Source organism: Dermacentor albipictus, chromosome 10, assembly GCF_038994185.2.
Source record: "Dermacentor albipictus isolate Rhodes 1998 colony chromosome 10, USDA_Dalb.pri_finalv2, whole genome shotgun sequence".
NCBI lineage: Eukaryota > Metazoa > Arthropoda > Arachnida > Ixodida > Ixodidae > Dermacentor > Dermacentor albipictus.
The window spans coordinates 45169116-45181866 of NC_091830.1; the positions used below are offsets into that span (position 1 = coordinate 45169116).

The 12751-nt window shown below is 48.8% G+C and overlaps 1 protein-coding gene across 2 annotated transcripts in view; it reads left to right on the forward strand.

Moving 5' to 3' along the window:
• Positions 1 to 1907: 1907 nt before the first annotated feature.
• The window catches only part of LOC139050762 (octapeptide-repeat protein T2-like), a 58533-nt gene continuing 47689 nt past the window's right edge, over positions 1908 to 12751 (forward strand). Inside the window, exon 1 of one of the 2 annotated variants that reach the window (XM_070527476.1) lies at positions 1908 to 2697. In XM_070527476.1, the coding sequence (XP_070383577.1) occupies positions 2026 to 2697 (672 nt within the window). In that variant the 5' untranslated portion in view covers positions 1908 to 2025. The remainder of the gene's footprint in view (positions 2698 to 12751) is intronic. The other variant, XM_070527477.1, reaches the window with a different exon arrangement.

The following is a 12751-nucleotide window of genomic DNA, read 5'->3' on the forward strand; positions in this document are numbered from 1 at the left end:
ACTGTGTGTGGTTGAGCTCTGTGCCACCAGGTGGCTGCACCATGCAGGCTATTCACGTTTGCGCTTCTGCTCATCCTGTGAAATGACACAGTCAAGCGGCCAGGCCCTGTCCCCTTGCGCTTGCATTCGCCCTAATACCGGACTCGCGAAACGCTATTGTGTTAGTAATCTTCCGGTGTAAAGTGACGGCCACAAACACGCAAATCCTAGCGCTGATCGGATAACGGAAGTCGAATGCACTGCAGCCAGTTCGCTCGTCTGCTAACACAATGTCGCAGTTTGACATATTGCCAGTCGCTACATATACAGTCCACAACGCAACAAAGTCGAATCATAATGCTCACGAAAAGACAGACCAACTCTGACCGCAGAGCTCTCATCAAAGTGGAGTACGTCATAACACAAGCAGACGACGCTTGCTGTGTGCGGGAAGTGCTCAAGTGTAGTGAGAAATTGTTCTTGTGCATTCTCTTTCTGTTACTTTCTTTTTATAGAAACAAATTAACTAACATTCCAACTATTACGAACATCATTTGTTCACCATAAAGGTGGAAAAATTATCGATGACACGCCCTGGGCAGCCAATCGGATAGCTTGCCCTACTGACGTCGATTGGGTTATTTACGTCATATGGGTAGGGGCGGCTGAAAATTTCGCCGAGCAGTATGCTGCGATCGGCAGCAATGTACATATTTAAAACCTTGTAATAAATTACATGCTTTACGCGGAGAACTTAGATGCGTCAGTTAATGGTCAGAAGGACTTACTCTAACGACTCAGCATGTTTGTACAAAATCGTCAAAATCGTTTCAGGATCACTTTAATTCCTTTAAGGTGTGGAAAGCGTACGTTGGCCAAAATTAGAGATGTGTTAATGATGGGTTAAGGGAGCATGCAAACAACGTAAAAAATGCAAGTGAATGGAAGGAATTTGAAGGTTTTCTGGGAAGTCATTGTGTGACTTGCACACTTCCATTATTAAGAGTAAAATGCATGTGACACGAGAAATCGCAGAATCTAAATGGATTTCTAGACTTTGAGAGGGATGTGTCAGCTTCAGACAAAGGGCTGCCGCATTTACGCATGCACATATGATAACCCCTGGCTCGGACAGCATATACATATTCACGGACCATTCACAATCGTGTTGACGGAAGTTCAGTGCTCGCCCCTGTCATCATGTCTCCCTCCATGCGTTTTTTGCACTGCTTCCTTTCACGCCCGATTGGCCACATTGATACTTTATGTTGACAATCTCTGGCAGTCACGTGCTCCTACGTGGTTCATGTACAGTTAGCGTGAAATCGATAACTAGGCTAGCCCTGCACTTTAGGGAAAGAGACAGCCAGAACAGGCAAGCTCTTACAACCAGCCTGCTCCACAATTCATAAACATGACAAGTCACTAAAAGCAGTTTTTCTCTCTTTCAACAGCACATGACAAACCTGAGCACAGTGTGTTCACAAAAAAATTTCGAAATATGCTCTCAGATTAAGTTCCGCTTAATATTCAGCCAATTAGCAGTGGAGGAGCAAGGGAATTGTTGAAAATGACGTTTAGTTGTAAATTGTTGAAAATGACGAGTTTACAAAGTCGCAAAGCCATATGATGAAGTTTAGGCAAATCCTTTTACTGCCCATATTAATTCCCATGCTGGTACAACCGATCCCACTGCAACTCCCCTAGACACTGGCGCTAGATTTCCCTCTAATAATTGTTGTATGGAACTCTATGGCTGCCACAGAGGCTATATTGCTTTTATTGTGAAAACAATACTGCTCGCACTTTCGACCCATCGGTGGTCGTGGCGCCTCCTTACACAGCTGCGCATCATGTGACCGTGTGACGTCACGCCAGACCGACAGACGGGGCCCCAGCTTGCAGCATCGATGATGGAGGCGAAGCCTTGCGCGCCGCTGCTGCGGCGCTACCGAGAGAGGGCGCTCGCTGGTGTGACGTCACGCAAGGAGGACAAATGGGGCTACAGCTCGGCTCCTCGCAGTGGTCGGCGCGCTGCCTTGCGCTATGTCGGATGATGTGTACAAGGCGAGGCTGGAACGATCTGCTGCGGCGAAGCGACGGCGCCGTGCTGAAGAAACAGAAGAAGAACGGCGAGCTAAACAACGTGCGTATGCAGCAGCGTGGCGAGCACGCCGATCAACATCGCTTGATGCGGGTGCATCTACAAGTTCAGGACCAAGTTTAATGAGTGGTGTTAACGGTAGCGAAACTATGGAGACAACCAGTAGTTCGGAGACAAGTTTCATGGACGCTCTTAATGCCGAAGAGACTATCGTGGATGCTTCAAATGGTGACGATGCTGCATCTATGAATACTATGGAACGCTACAACTTCAACAGAAGAAAGCGCCGTGCTGAAGAAACGGTGGGACAGAGAATAGAGCGGCTTGCTAAAAGAAGAGTGCAGTACGCAGCCAAGAAGGGAGAACGCAACGAGGCGAGACGAAAGCGGAGAGCCCAAGAGAAGGAGGAGCGCTTGAATAAGAATCGGGAGAAGTCTCTCATCATGGCCGAACCAGACGGTGACATTTTGGTCCAGCGACGTGAAGAACATGAGAGAAGAGTTGGAGAGTTCGAGTCTGGTAGTCGTGAATTCCACAAACGCTTTACGAACAATCCCTTTGGTTACGAGTGTTCTGTGTGTGGCCGCTTGTGGCATAAGGACAAACTTACTTCGGTAAGCGAACTCGTGTTTTCTACCTTGCGAAAGGCCTATCCAGATTGGGGTGAAGAGACTTCAGCTAGTGCAGTAGTGTGCAATACCTGTAAATGCTTTCGCAATCTTCCGTGCTTAACCAAGCTAAGCTTCCAGCCAATTTTTACTTAATGGTGATGATGATGTTAGTTTTGATTTTGATAGCGCCATCTCTTGGTCGTATACTTTAGTTCCTGACGCCACTGCTACTCTTCTTTCTCTTTTTCCCGTGACACTGTGGAAGCGGGTACCACGGCTGGTGTTCTGCGTGAGTGCAGTTTCCCTGGTGTTCTGTGGCGCGACCGGCTCTCGGCGCTGCTTCGCCTGCGTCGCCGCCAGGCCGCCGCAAGAGAATGCGATCCGCACTTGCCATGCGTTCCCATGCGCACGCTTTCTTTCTGAACAATGAGCGACGAAACCGGTGGAAGTGATTCGTCTGCCGCCGCTATCAAACGAGCCGCTGCTCTAACAGAGGCTCAGCGCCGACGAGAGGACCCTGCTGCTGCTGCTGCTGCTAAACGAGCTGCCCGAGCAGAGGCTCAACGCCGCCGACGCCAGGATCCAGAGGTGCGCGCCGCCGAAGCAGAAGCTAGGCGCCGTCGCCGAGATGACCCGGTAGTGCGTGCTGCCGAAGCGGAAGCTTACCGTCGGCGCCGGCGAGAGGACCCCGCCGTTCGCGCCGCGGAAGCAGTAGCGAAACGTCGCCGCCGACAAGACCCGGCAGTTCGCGCCGCCGAAGCAGAAGTTCAGCGTCGCCGACGCCAGAATCCAGAAGTGCGTGCCGCCGAAGCAGAAGCCAGGCGCCGTCGCCGTGATGGCCCGGGGGTGCGCGCCGTCGAAGCGGAAGCTTACCGCCGCCGCCGGCGTGAGGACCCTGCCGTCCGCGCCGCCGAAGCAGAAGCGAAGCGCCGACGTCGCCGCCAACAGGACCCTGCCGTTCGCGCCGCCGAAGCAGAAGTGCACCATCGCCGCCGCCAAGGCGACACGGGAGTGAGTGTCGCCGAAGCAGAAGCACCTGAAACACTTAACGAGCTGCGCTCAAATTTGAATTTTTTAAACTTATTTCAAGCGGCAGCTAGTGACACCTGGCATCCCAAGTTGGCCAAAGTGGCCAGAAACGTACAAACTGATAAGTGGGGAGAAGAGCCAAAGAAAGATATCACTTTAATCGTTTTGATAGGCAGGCTATTGCTATCAGCACCACCTCACCTGCTGAGAGGAACCCATAGCGGATGATGAACGTAAACATGGCATGATTAATTTGGCCTCCTGGTTAGCTCGGACAGCTGGGTAACTGCCCTGGAGAGGCATTGGTTCTGGTTTCACTTAAGTATAAACCCCATGCGAGCGATCATGCACGTAATTGTGACAAGCAATGCGATGGAGATGGCTGTCGCCTGCAAGTCATACCCCATGCAAGCGACGATATTGAGCGACATCTCCCCAGTGTTGCCGGTATGAGGGCAGCAATATACGCACCAAAACTAGCATGACGCATGCTTCAGTAATTTAAGTTGATGTATTTTACTGTAAAAAGAAGTATAAAATATTGCTGAGGGTCTTGCAGTAGGTTCTTATCCTTGCACGTATAAAAATGTAATCGTTTGCTCCTTTTGTGCGACAATCGGTAGTATTTGAGTGATGTACATCCAGTTCCGGCTTCACGCTATTGGCTAGTCACTCATAGCACTTCTGGCCGACGAGCGACGACTTGTAGATTTTTAGAACCGAGCGGTCGAGCGACCTGTTCAAGCGACGGCCTGTTTTGTCGCTTGAAGCTGTTGCTTGTCGCCGTCGCACACAAAATTGCTCTCATGGGGTTTAGCCTTTACGAGACAAGGATGGTTGTTTTTCACTGCTAGGAAGCCTTTTTGAGAAACCTCTAAAGCCAGTCTTCATTTCTAACTTTGTCCTCCCTTGGGTGGATGAAAATTTTCTCTTTCTTGGCCCTCCACCTTGTGAATTTCCACTGAACTGATTGCCATATTTAGTGTCCCTGTGTTTCAGCCACGGTGTAAGAGAAGGTTAGGTAAGGGAACGGCGCGGGCACGCCACTACACAGAAAGGAGGTAGGAGCATTCTGCTTACACGGCGGTCAACAGAGGGCGCTACTGACTGTTCCCCGGGTCTCCCGCCTTCACGCCATTCGATTGTTTTTGTCTGCTTCAGCTTGTTCCTGCTTTCACGCGTGCGTTTAGTCAAATCTAACTCTCGGATCGACTTATTCTATGCGGCAGTGCGATGGTGAAGTGCTTTGTGCCATTTTGTAGAAGCGGCTACAAATCGTGTAAGGAGAAGTACTCGCTTTTCAAGCCGCCCCAGGATGACGCAAGGCTCGAAGCGTGGCGTCGAGCAATACCTCGCAAGGACCGTGTACTACAAAGAACAGATCGTGTTTGCGAAAGGCATTTTGCTCCCCACTTCATCTTGAAGACGTGGTCAGCGGAAGTTGATGGCCATGTGTTAATGTCTGGCAAGAGAAGAGCGGGCCTTACAAAAGATGCCATTCCATCTATCTTCGAAGGGCCGCCGAGCTACCTTTCAAAACGGATCAAGAGCCCTCGCAAGACAGTGAAGCGACTATCTGGTCGCGCAGCTTCTTCAGCCTCTCAACAGAGCAGCGGTATAGTTGGATCAAGATTGCTCGCCAACACGACTCAACCTGTGGCCTCTTCCGATGAAAGTGACTGCGTTGCGAAGTCCTGCAAGGCCTCGCCGTTTGAAACACTCTTCAACGAAGCGGGCAGCATTTGCTTGCCTCAGCATTCATGGGCAGCACATCACACCGACGTTGAAGGGGTGAGAGACATTCTGTTTATTGACGCACAGGTAATACACAGGCAAAGGGATGGTTCTTCAGTAATTTTCAATAGAAAGACTTTGCGTGTGAAGATCAACCTCACAGTTGAGGTGCATGTCTTTGGCAGGCCAATTGATTGTGCTGCTGTAGGTGTAAGTTCGTTTGCCACGTTGCCATCTGATATCGAAGTGATGCTCAAAACCATTGATAGCCTTAACGTGTGCTGGGGAGGGCCGAGTTTACAGGACTTCCCGAGTGTGCATCAGGAACGTGCTTTTTTAGACTAACAGAAGAGCTGGAGACATGACAAGTGCCTACTACTATTGCCTGGAGGACCCATATGTCATCACTGAAGCGGTCTCACTGACACCTTGAGGTTGCACGCCGACCGCTAAGCTGCGAGAGCTAAACAGGAGCGACCATGGAAACGCATCAGGCTTTCCGTGCAGCCTTCCCAGCGGAAAAGCTCAAAGCTTTGCGCCGGGCAAAATCAGTGCTCCACCAGTCACAAGCGCGACTTATTAAGCGCAACAAACTGTTGATCAAGCAAATACAGGACACCAGGACAGAGCTAAAAAAATTGCAGGATGAAGACGTCAAAGGTAAACTCCAGGCACTGGATATGCCACCAGCACGGCTGCTTTTCTTAGAGGAATGCATTTCAGCTGCCAAGAGCACAAGAAAAAGCAACCGGTCATAAACAGCCCTGCTACGTACTCTTTTTTGCGAAGCAACGACATTTTGCCTTTGCCATGTGTTAGTACTGTAAGGAAGTACATCAGCATGGTGGGCTTGAAATGTGTTTTCGATGAAAACTTCTTCCAAGCCTTGAAGCTGAAAGTCTCTAAAAAAACTCCCTTTCATCGCCGAGGAATGCTGATAGTGGATGAAATTCAAGTGAAGAAAGAAATAGCTGTAAACTAAAAAACGGTGGCCTGCGCTGGTCTCGTTGATCATGGGGAGAGAGAAAATCAAAGCAGTGAGCTGGCGGATCATGGTCTTGTTTTCGCTTTTTCTCCTTTCGGAGAAAATTATTTACAGCCGGTGGCTGTGTTTGCATCGAAAGGGTCAACAAAGGGAACGCTCCTTGCTCAGCTCTTAATTTAGGGGTGTTTGTACATTTAGAGAAAGTCGGCTTGTTTGTCGACGGAGTTGTGTGCGACGGCGCTTCCACGAACCGCGCAATGTGGAAACGGCTCGGCATCAGTACAATACTCGGACAAGTGGTTAACTGCTTTGAGCACCCAAGGGACACTTCAAGAAAGGTATACGTTTTTTCCGACGAACCCCATCTCTTTAAGTGCATTAGGAACTGTCTGCACGACAAAAAAGTTCTCAAAAAATATGGCCACTTTTTTAGATAGTCGTGCTACGACGCTGTGTTTGTTGCCGACAGCAAGAACACTGGTGCGCTTCGAGTCTGCCCGAAGATTACCTACAACCATGTAAACCCGTCGAACATGCTGAAAAGGAGGGTAAAGCTGGCCACACAGCTTTTCAGCAATTCTGTTGCCAAAGGAATCATGTTTTATGCATGCAGAGGTGCGCCAGGGTTGGCTGATGCGGAACCGACAGCTAAATTTACACTTTTTTTGAACGACCTGTTCGACGCTCTAAACCGCCGGTACTCTGCAGAGAGCATTTGACCAGGAAGCAGAGATTTCACTACTCTCCGAACTGCATCTGAATGGCTCGACACATGGGAACAACAGGTTGTAAACGGTGACATTCCAAAAGACTTCTTTTTGACCCAGTCGACTGCCGAAGGTTTGCGCGTTACACTGAAATCTGTCCAACAGCTTTCTACCTACCTTCTAAAAGACTGCGGTTTCAAGTACGTGTTGTCGGCCAGAATGAACGAGGACCCCTTAGAATGCTTTTTCGGAATAATCAGACAGGCGGGAGGTCAAAATGAACATCCGACCTTTCCCACATTCTTGCAGTTATACTGCTTGCTAAGCATGTATTCTTTGTTAAAACCTCCACAGTTTGGAAACTGTGCAGCGCCTAATAATAGTCAGGCTGCCGTTGTTACTCTGGCGGATTTAAGGGAGATATATCAGAGTTCAGGTATGGAGCAGCCAAATAAACTGCAAGAATTGAAGCAGAAGCTTGATGGGGTGATCGAAGAAGGCAGCTGGGAATCTGATGACATATTTGAGCTAAACGACTGCGATGCAGACGTTGTAGACTGCATTGTATACTACGTCACTGGCTTTGTCTCAAGAAAACTCTCAAATGAGGCCTCCTGTACGATTTGCAAGGAGGCGCTTGAGGGAACAAAAGGGATCGCAAACGTGCCTGAAGCCAACCTGGTGAATTTAAAAACGAAAGGTAGGCTGACGCGCCCGAATATGCATCTTTTTGATCTCTTCAAATACTGTGAGCAGAAGTTTGAAAAATATGCGAGTGACAGGCATGCGTTTGATAGGATAATTGATGCCGTTCTGGAAAAGTTCCAGTTTAGATTTTTATGCAGTCTTCATAAAGAAGACATGCTTGCGAAACTGATCCACTACTACTTGTGCTTGCATATGCGTCAATACTGCAGGCAGCTGAAAAGCCAGAAAGACAGAAAGAGCCAGGACTTGCGAAAATTGTCAAAAGTTGTGTGAGCCTGTGGTTGGAAGTGACTGCATGAGCACTGAAATTTACTTTGCCGTGCCATATTTTCCCTCGCTTTATTCTCCCACATTAACCAGTTGTTTCCAGATTTGTGCTTCTGTCAGAATTATTCAATAAATTTCTAAGAGCTTTGACTTTCATGCAGTGAAGCGTCTTCATGGTCTTTGCGGGGCGAGTATGGATATAATTCATGTTATCGTAATATCGCACTAACATCCGAGGCGATGTGCCCATATATCTTTTCGGCATTGGTATGGGACTTTTCCTTGCACAGGGTAATGTTCAGCATTATCTATTAACTGGCAGAGTTAGTATGAAGCCTGCAATGCGAAATAAAAGACAGTGTTTTATTAAACACATATGCATGCCATCAACGCTATGTTGCGCTAGGCCCTCCTATACTGATTTCGACGCTTTGTTTAAAAGAGGTGAAATGTTTTTGTGTAATAAAGGACACTTTACATCCCCAAAGTAGAATACCAGAAGAGGAAATCTTAAGGCCAGTTAACCATGCAGTTCAAGGAAATACAGGCCCAACGCAACGTATAGCGCTCGCGCCGGTGTGCCCCAGTCGCTCGCGGAGCGGTGAAAAGTTGGTCGCGCCATCTGTCGGCTGCCTCCAAAAGTATAATATTATGACAGGGTGCTGGGCGTGGGCGTTCTCTCACCTAAACTACTCTTACACCGTGGTTTCAGCTTAATTTTGCATTACTGCACAATATGCTAACCTCCTAGTTTGGTTAAATGGTAAAGTAAATACCTTGGAAAGGCACTGGTCTCGGGTTTGATTCCCCGACCAAGGCTAACTTTTCTTTCTGTGAAACCCATGTGGGTTTCCTTTGTAATTTCGTGGTACTTTCGAATAAATCGCACTATTCCTTTCATTGCACTCATTATACAGTAGACTCCCTTTAAGAGGAACTAGAAGGGACCATGGAAATTTGTTTCTCTTGTCAGAAGAATAATTGGCAATATGACCAGATGCATCCAAATATCTTATTTCAACACTTTAAATGTAGTAGGCTTACAATGGGGGAAAAAGAAAAAAAAAACAATTTAGCTGAATTTAATAGCAGATTCTCAAGTGGTACACTGGCTTGGTTTCATCTTGTCCGTGATGGATGTTTGGTGCTTCTGTGCAAATCGGCGAGCAGCCACAATCGATGTCACCTCGCCTAATGACCTTAAAAATCCTTCTGTGCCTTTGTGCTGCTGGAAAAAAAAATTTATTGTCATTCCATTCTAGGAAGGTAGATGACCAGCAAAGCTGTGTATGTGGGCCCCTTAATGGCGAACTGATCATTGCCATGCATCAAACACCGTATACACGTAAATGGAAGGCGAGGCGTGACTAGTTGCACCTCCATGGCAGCCGCATTTCGATGGGGGTGAAATGCAAAAGCACCCATGTACTTAGATTTAGGTGCACGTTAAAGAGCCCCGGGTGGTCGAAATTTCCGGAGTCTTCCACTACGGCGCGCCTCATAATCAGAAAGTGGTTTTGGCACGTAAAACCCCATCATTTTTTTTCCATGATGTTGAGCCTCGGAAGATGATGAGGCACTGGGGGGTATACATGTCCATGTATTGTTGTAAAACATGGCACGACACCTTTTACTAACGAAACCCGGCACGTAAAACAGACATGCACCTCACCACACTCCAAAGGCACACACTGCTTTACTGTAGTCAAGGCGATTGTACATTGGTCGACGTCTCGCAGCGCAGTAATGGTTGTGAGGCCACTCGAAAACCACAAGCGGTCACACACAACACAGGCCACATAAAACAAGGTTCCCCACAAAGTCCCTCTCAAAGCTGGCCATTGGTCTGATGAAACATTCCAAGCTTGTGGGATTGGGGCCACATGGACGGTTCGCATTTCTTTTTGCCTTGTTGTCCTGGCGGGCAGCACACTTATGGGACCACCACTACGGGAGAGCGGAAGGAAAGGAAAGGAGATAAGCAGGCGCTTAGAACACCAGTGCGACTGCAGACATGGCCGATGTGGCGGAGGAGGTGCTGTACTTCGGCCGCATGCGTGCTTCATTTTGAAAGCTATCTGCATTGAGGACACAGTCTAGGTGGGCTGATGGCCTGCAGCTTTGCGTGCGCTGCTCGTCGCTCAGTTTGCGTTGAAGCGATAGAGTGTGTGAAGGTCACTGCTCACTGCTGCTGCCACGATTCCTCACACCAGCATTTTGGCAGCAGGCATCCGCGGTCATCAAGTCTGATGTTCATGTTTGCCTGTGTGTGCTGACGTGAAACATCACTGAAGTGAAACATCACTGTCTCTTTTGGTTTCCTCCTCTTGTTTTTGCCTCTGTCCCTGGGCGATGTGCGCCGCAGGCCTCTAATGGGGTGCCTTGACGTGCGCACCCCCAGGCGTGGCGCATCCAGGCACCCTAGCCTGCAGGATCGGTGGTGGTCACTCCGCATGTTCATCTTAACTAAAGAGCATGTCTGAGGTGGTTCGTCTTAAGCAGATTTTTTTTGCATTGAGTCAGTGACTGAGCCATGCAGGTAGCCGGAATGATACTTTGAAAAGTTTGGGTTGTGGTGTTGGGAGTTGAAGTCGTTCACCGTGTCGACAAAGATGGCACCCATTCCTCGCTGTTAAAAGTCCAGACCATACAAGATTTTCCACCACCATCTTCTATCTGCAAACTGCGCGAGGTGGCCGGGGAGATTCCAAGGTGTGCAAAATCAGTGATGACGATGAGCCACATTAGATGGGAGTATAAGTGTTCTGAGCAGAAGGGCCCTTGCTGATCGTCATTCTTCGGCGGATAAAATATCCCCATCCACCTTGCAACGGCCGCTTGTGATCTTTGCCACACCCCAGCTTCACTTCCTAGGAAATGGCCTGTCTCTATCCAACTGCCATTCTCCTCTTCTTCCTCGGCGCCGATGCTGCTACAACTCTATAGAAAAACCAAACAAACGTTCCCATGTTGTTCATTATGTGCGAGAATTGCCTACAAAGAGCGGGCTCATGAACGTGTACGAGCTCTCCGAAGTAATCCCGAGTTTCGTCAAGCCAAAGTGGTAGCCAAATGTGAATGCCAGGCCGATGAAAAAGTTCGACAAGCAGAAGCGAAATGACAACGGCGTGCCCAGCCGGAGGTTAGGGCTAGGCGTGCCGAGAGAGAAAGAGAATGGCGGGCCAATCCAGTGGTTCGACAGGCTGACAGGGAATCAAGATGACGACGCTTGGATCCCAAGGTCAGGGCTGCCAAAGCACAGGTGAAGGCTGCGTATCGGGAAGCAAACCCAGAAGTCAGCAAGCGTGAAAACAAAGCTAGACGCCGGCAGCAGGAAGCATCGATAAGTGCACAAACAGTGGAAGCCAGTGGCGATGGTGGTGTGCACGACCCAATGTGACTCTTCCTTGGTGCAACGGATCGATTCCAACGCATATGTCTTTTGAATATGTATTGGCAGTCATATAGGGAGGCTGCATTTGGTTCATTATCCAACAGGGGAGTGGGCCCATGAACGTGTTCATGTTCACCAGGCGAATCCACCGTTTCTCATCCACAAACGGCCATGTCTCTTCAATGTGTTTCAAACGCTCAACAAACTAGCCATCCCCTCCCCTAGGGTTGGGACAAGCTTCGCATGCACCCTTATTCCCAGTAGCATTTTTACAATTGATAGCAAGTACAGTGGGCCAAGGCATTTCCTGAGGCACTTCCGGAAGTGCCAGGCGGTTCTGCACACGCGCGAGTGAGAGCGGGTGCTAGAGAGAAAATGTAGGGGCTTTTGCTCCTTGAGTAAGTCAATTTGTCTAGGCATTATGTAGGAGAACTTTTTTTGCTCGTGTTGTATGCATTTGTCCCCTAGGCATGCCATCATTACGGAGTGGGGTCTAGTTTGTTTTCACTCCGATGCTGGCTGCCAGTACGTTGAAGCAGTGGGCACGGACGCCCCATTTGGTGATCGCTGTGTCTGACGTTGCGTCTGACAGACCTTGCCCCCTACGGCGCTCTACCTTAATAAAAAACATAACTGATTTTCCTGGGGGAGCAGTAGGGGTTTTAGTAGAAGCCAAGCCTGCTCTCCTGGTGCAGTATCTTGGCTCTCTTGGCAGGCTTTTTATATGCTGCTGTTCGCGACTTTTCAGGAACATTTTTGACTGGTCCTCTTTGAGTGAAATAAGCGCACAGCACCTTAGCAACTGCGGTTGAACTCCATTGCCTGATGTCACGCCATGAGTATTATTGGCTTTGCGTCTCGCCCACGTTAGGTTAGGTTGGCGTAAAAGGTGTTAGGGTCACGTGGCGTATTCTCACAGTGGTTACGTTGTGCGAATTATTTCTCTCGGCCATGTTAGGTTAGGTTAGGTTACCATCTGGTTACTGCTAGTTTAGCTTACGTTGTGCAAAAGGAATTAGGATAGCATGGCATATTCTCACAGTGGTTACACCGTGAGGATTATTGTCTTCGCGTGTTGGCCACGTTTGGTTAGGTTAACGTCAGCTTAGGTTAGTGTACAAGGCGTTAGGGTAGCGAGACGTATTCTCATAATGGTTGCAGTGGCGTCGAGCGTCAAGGGTGACCTTTCAGCCATTCGCGTTCAACCGTGGTTGCTAAGGCGCACAAATGTTT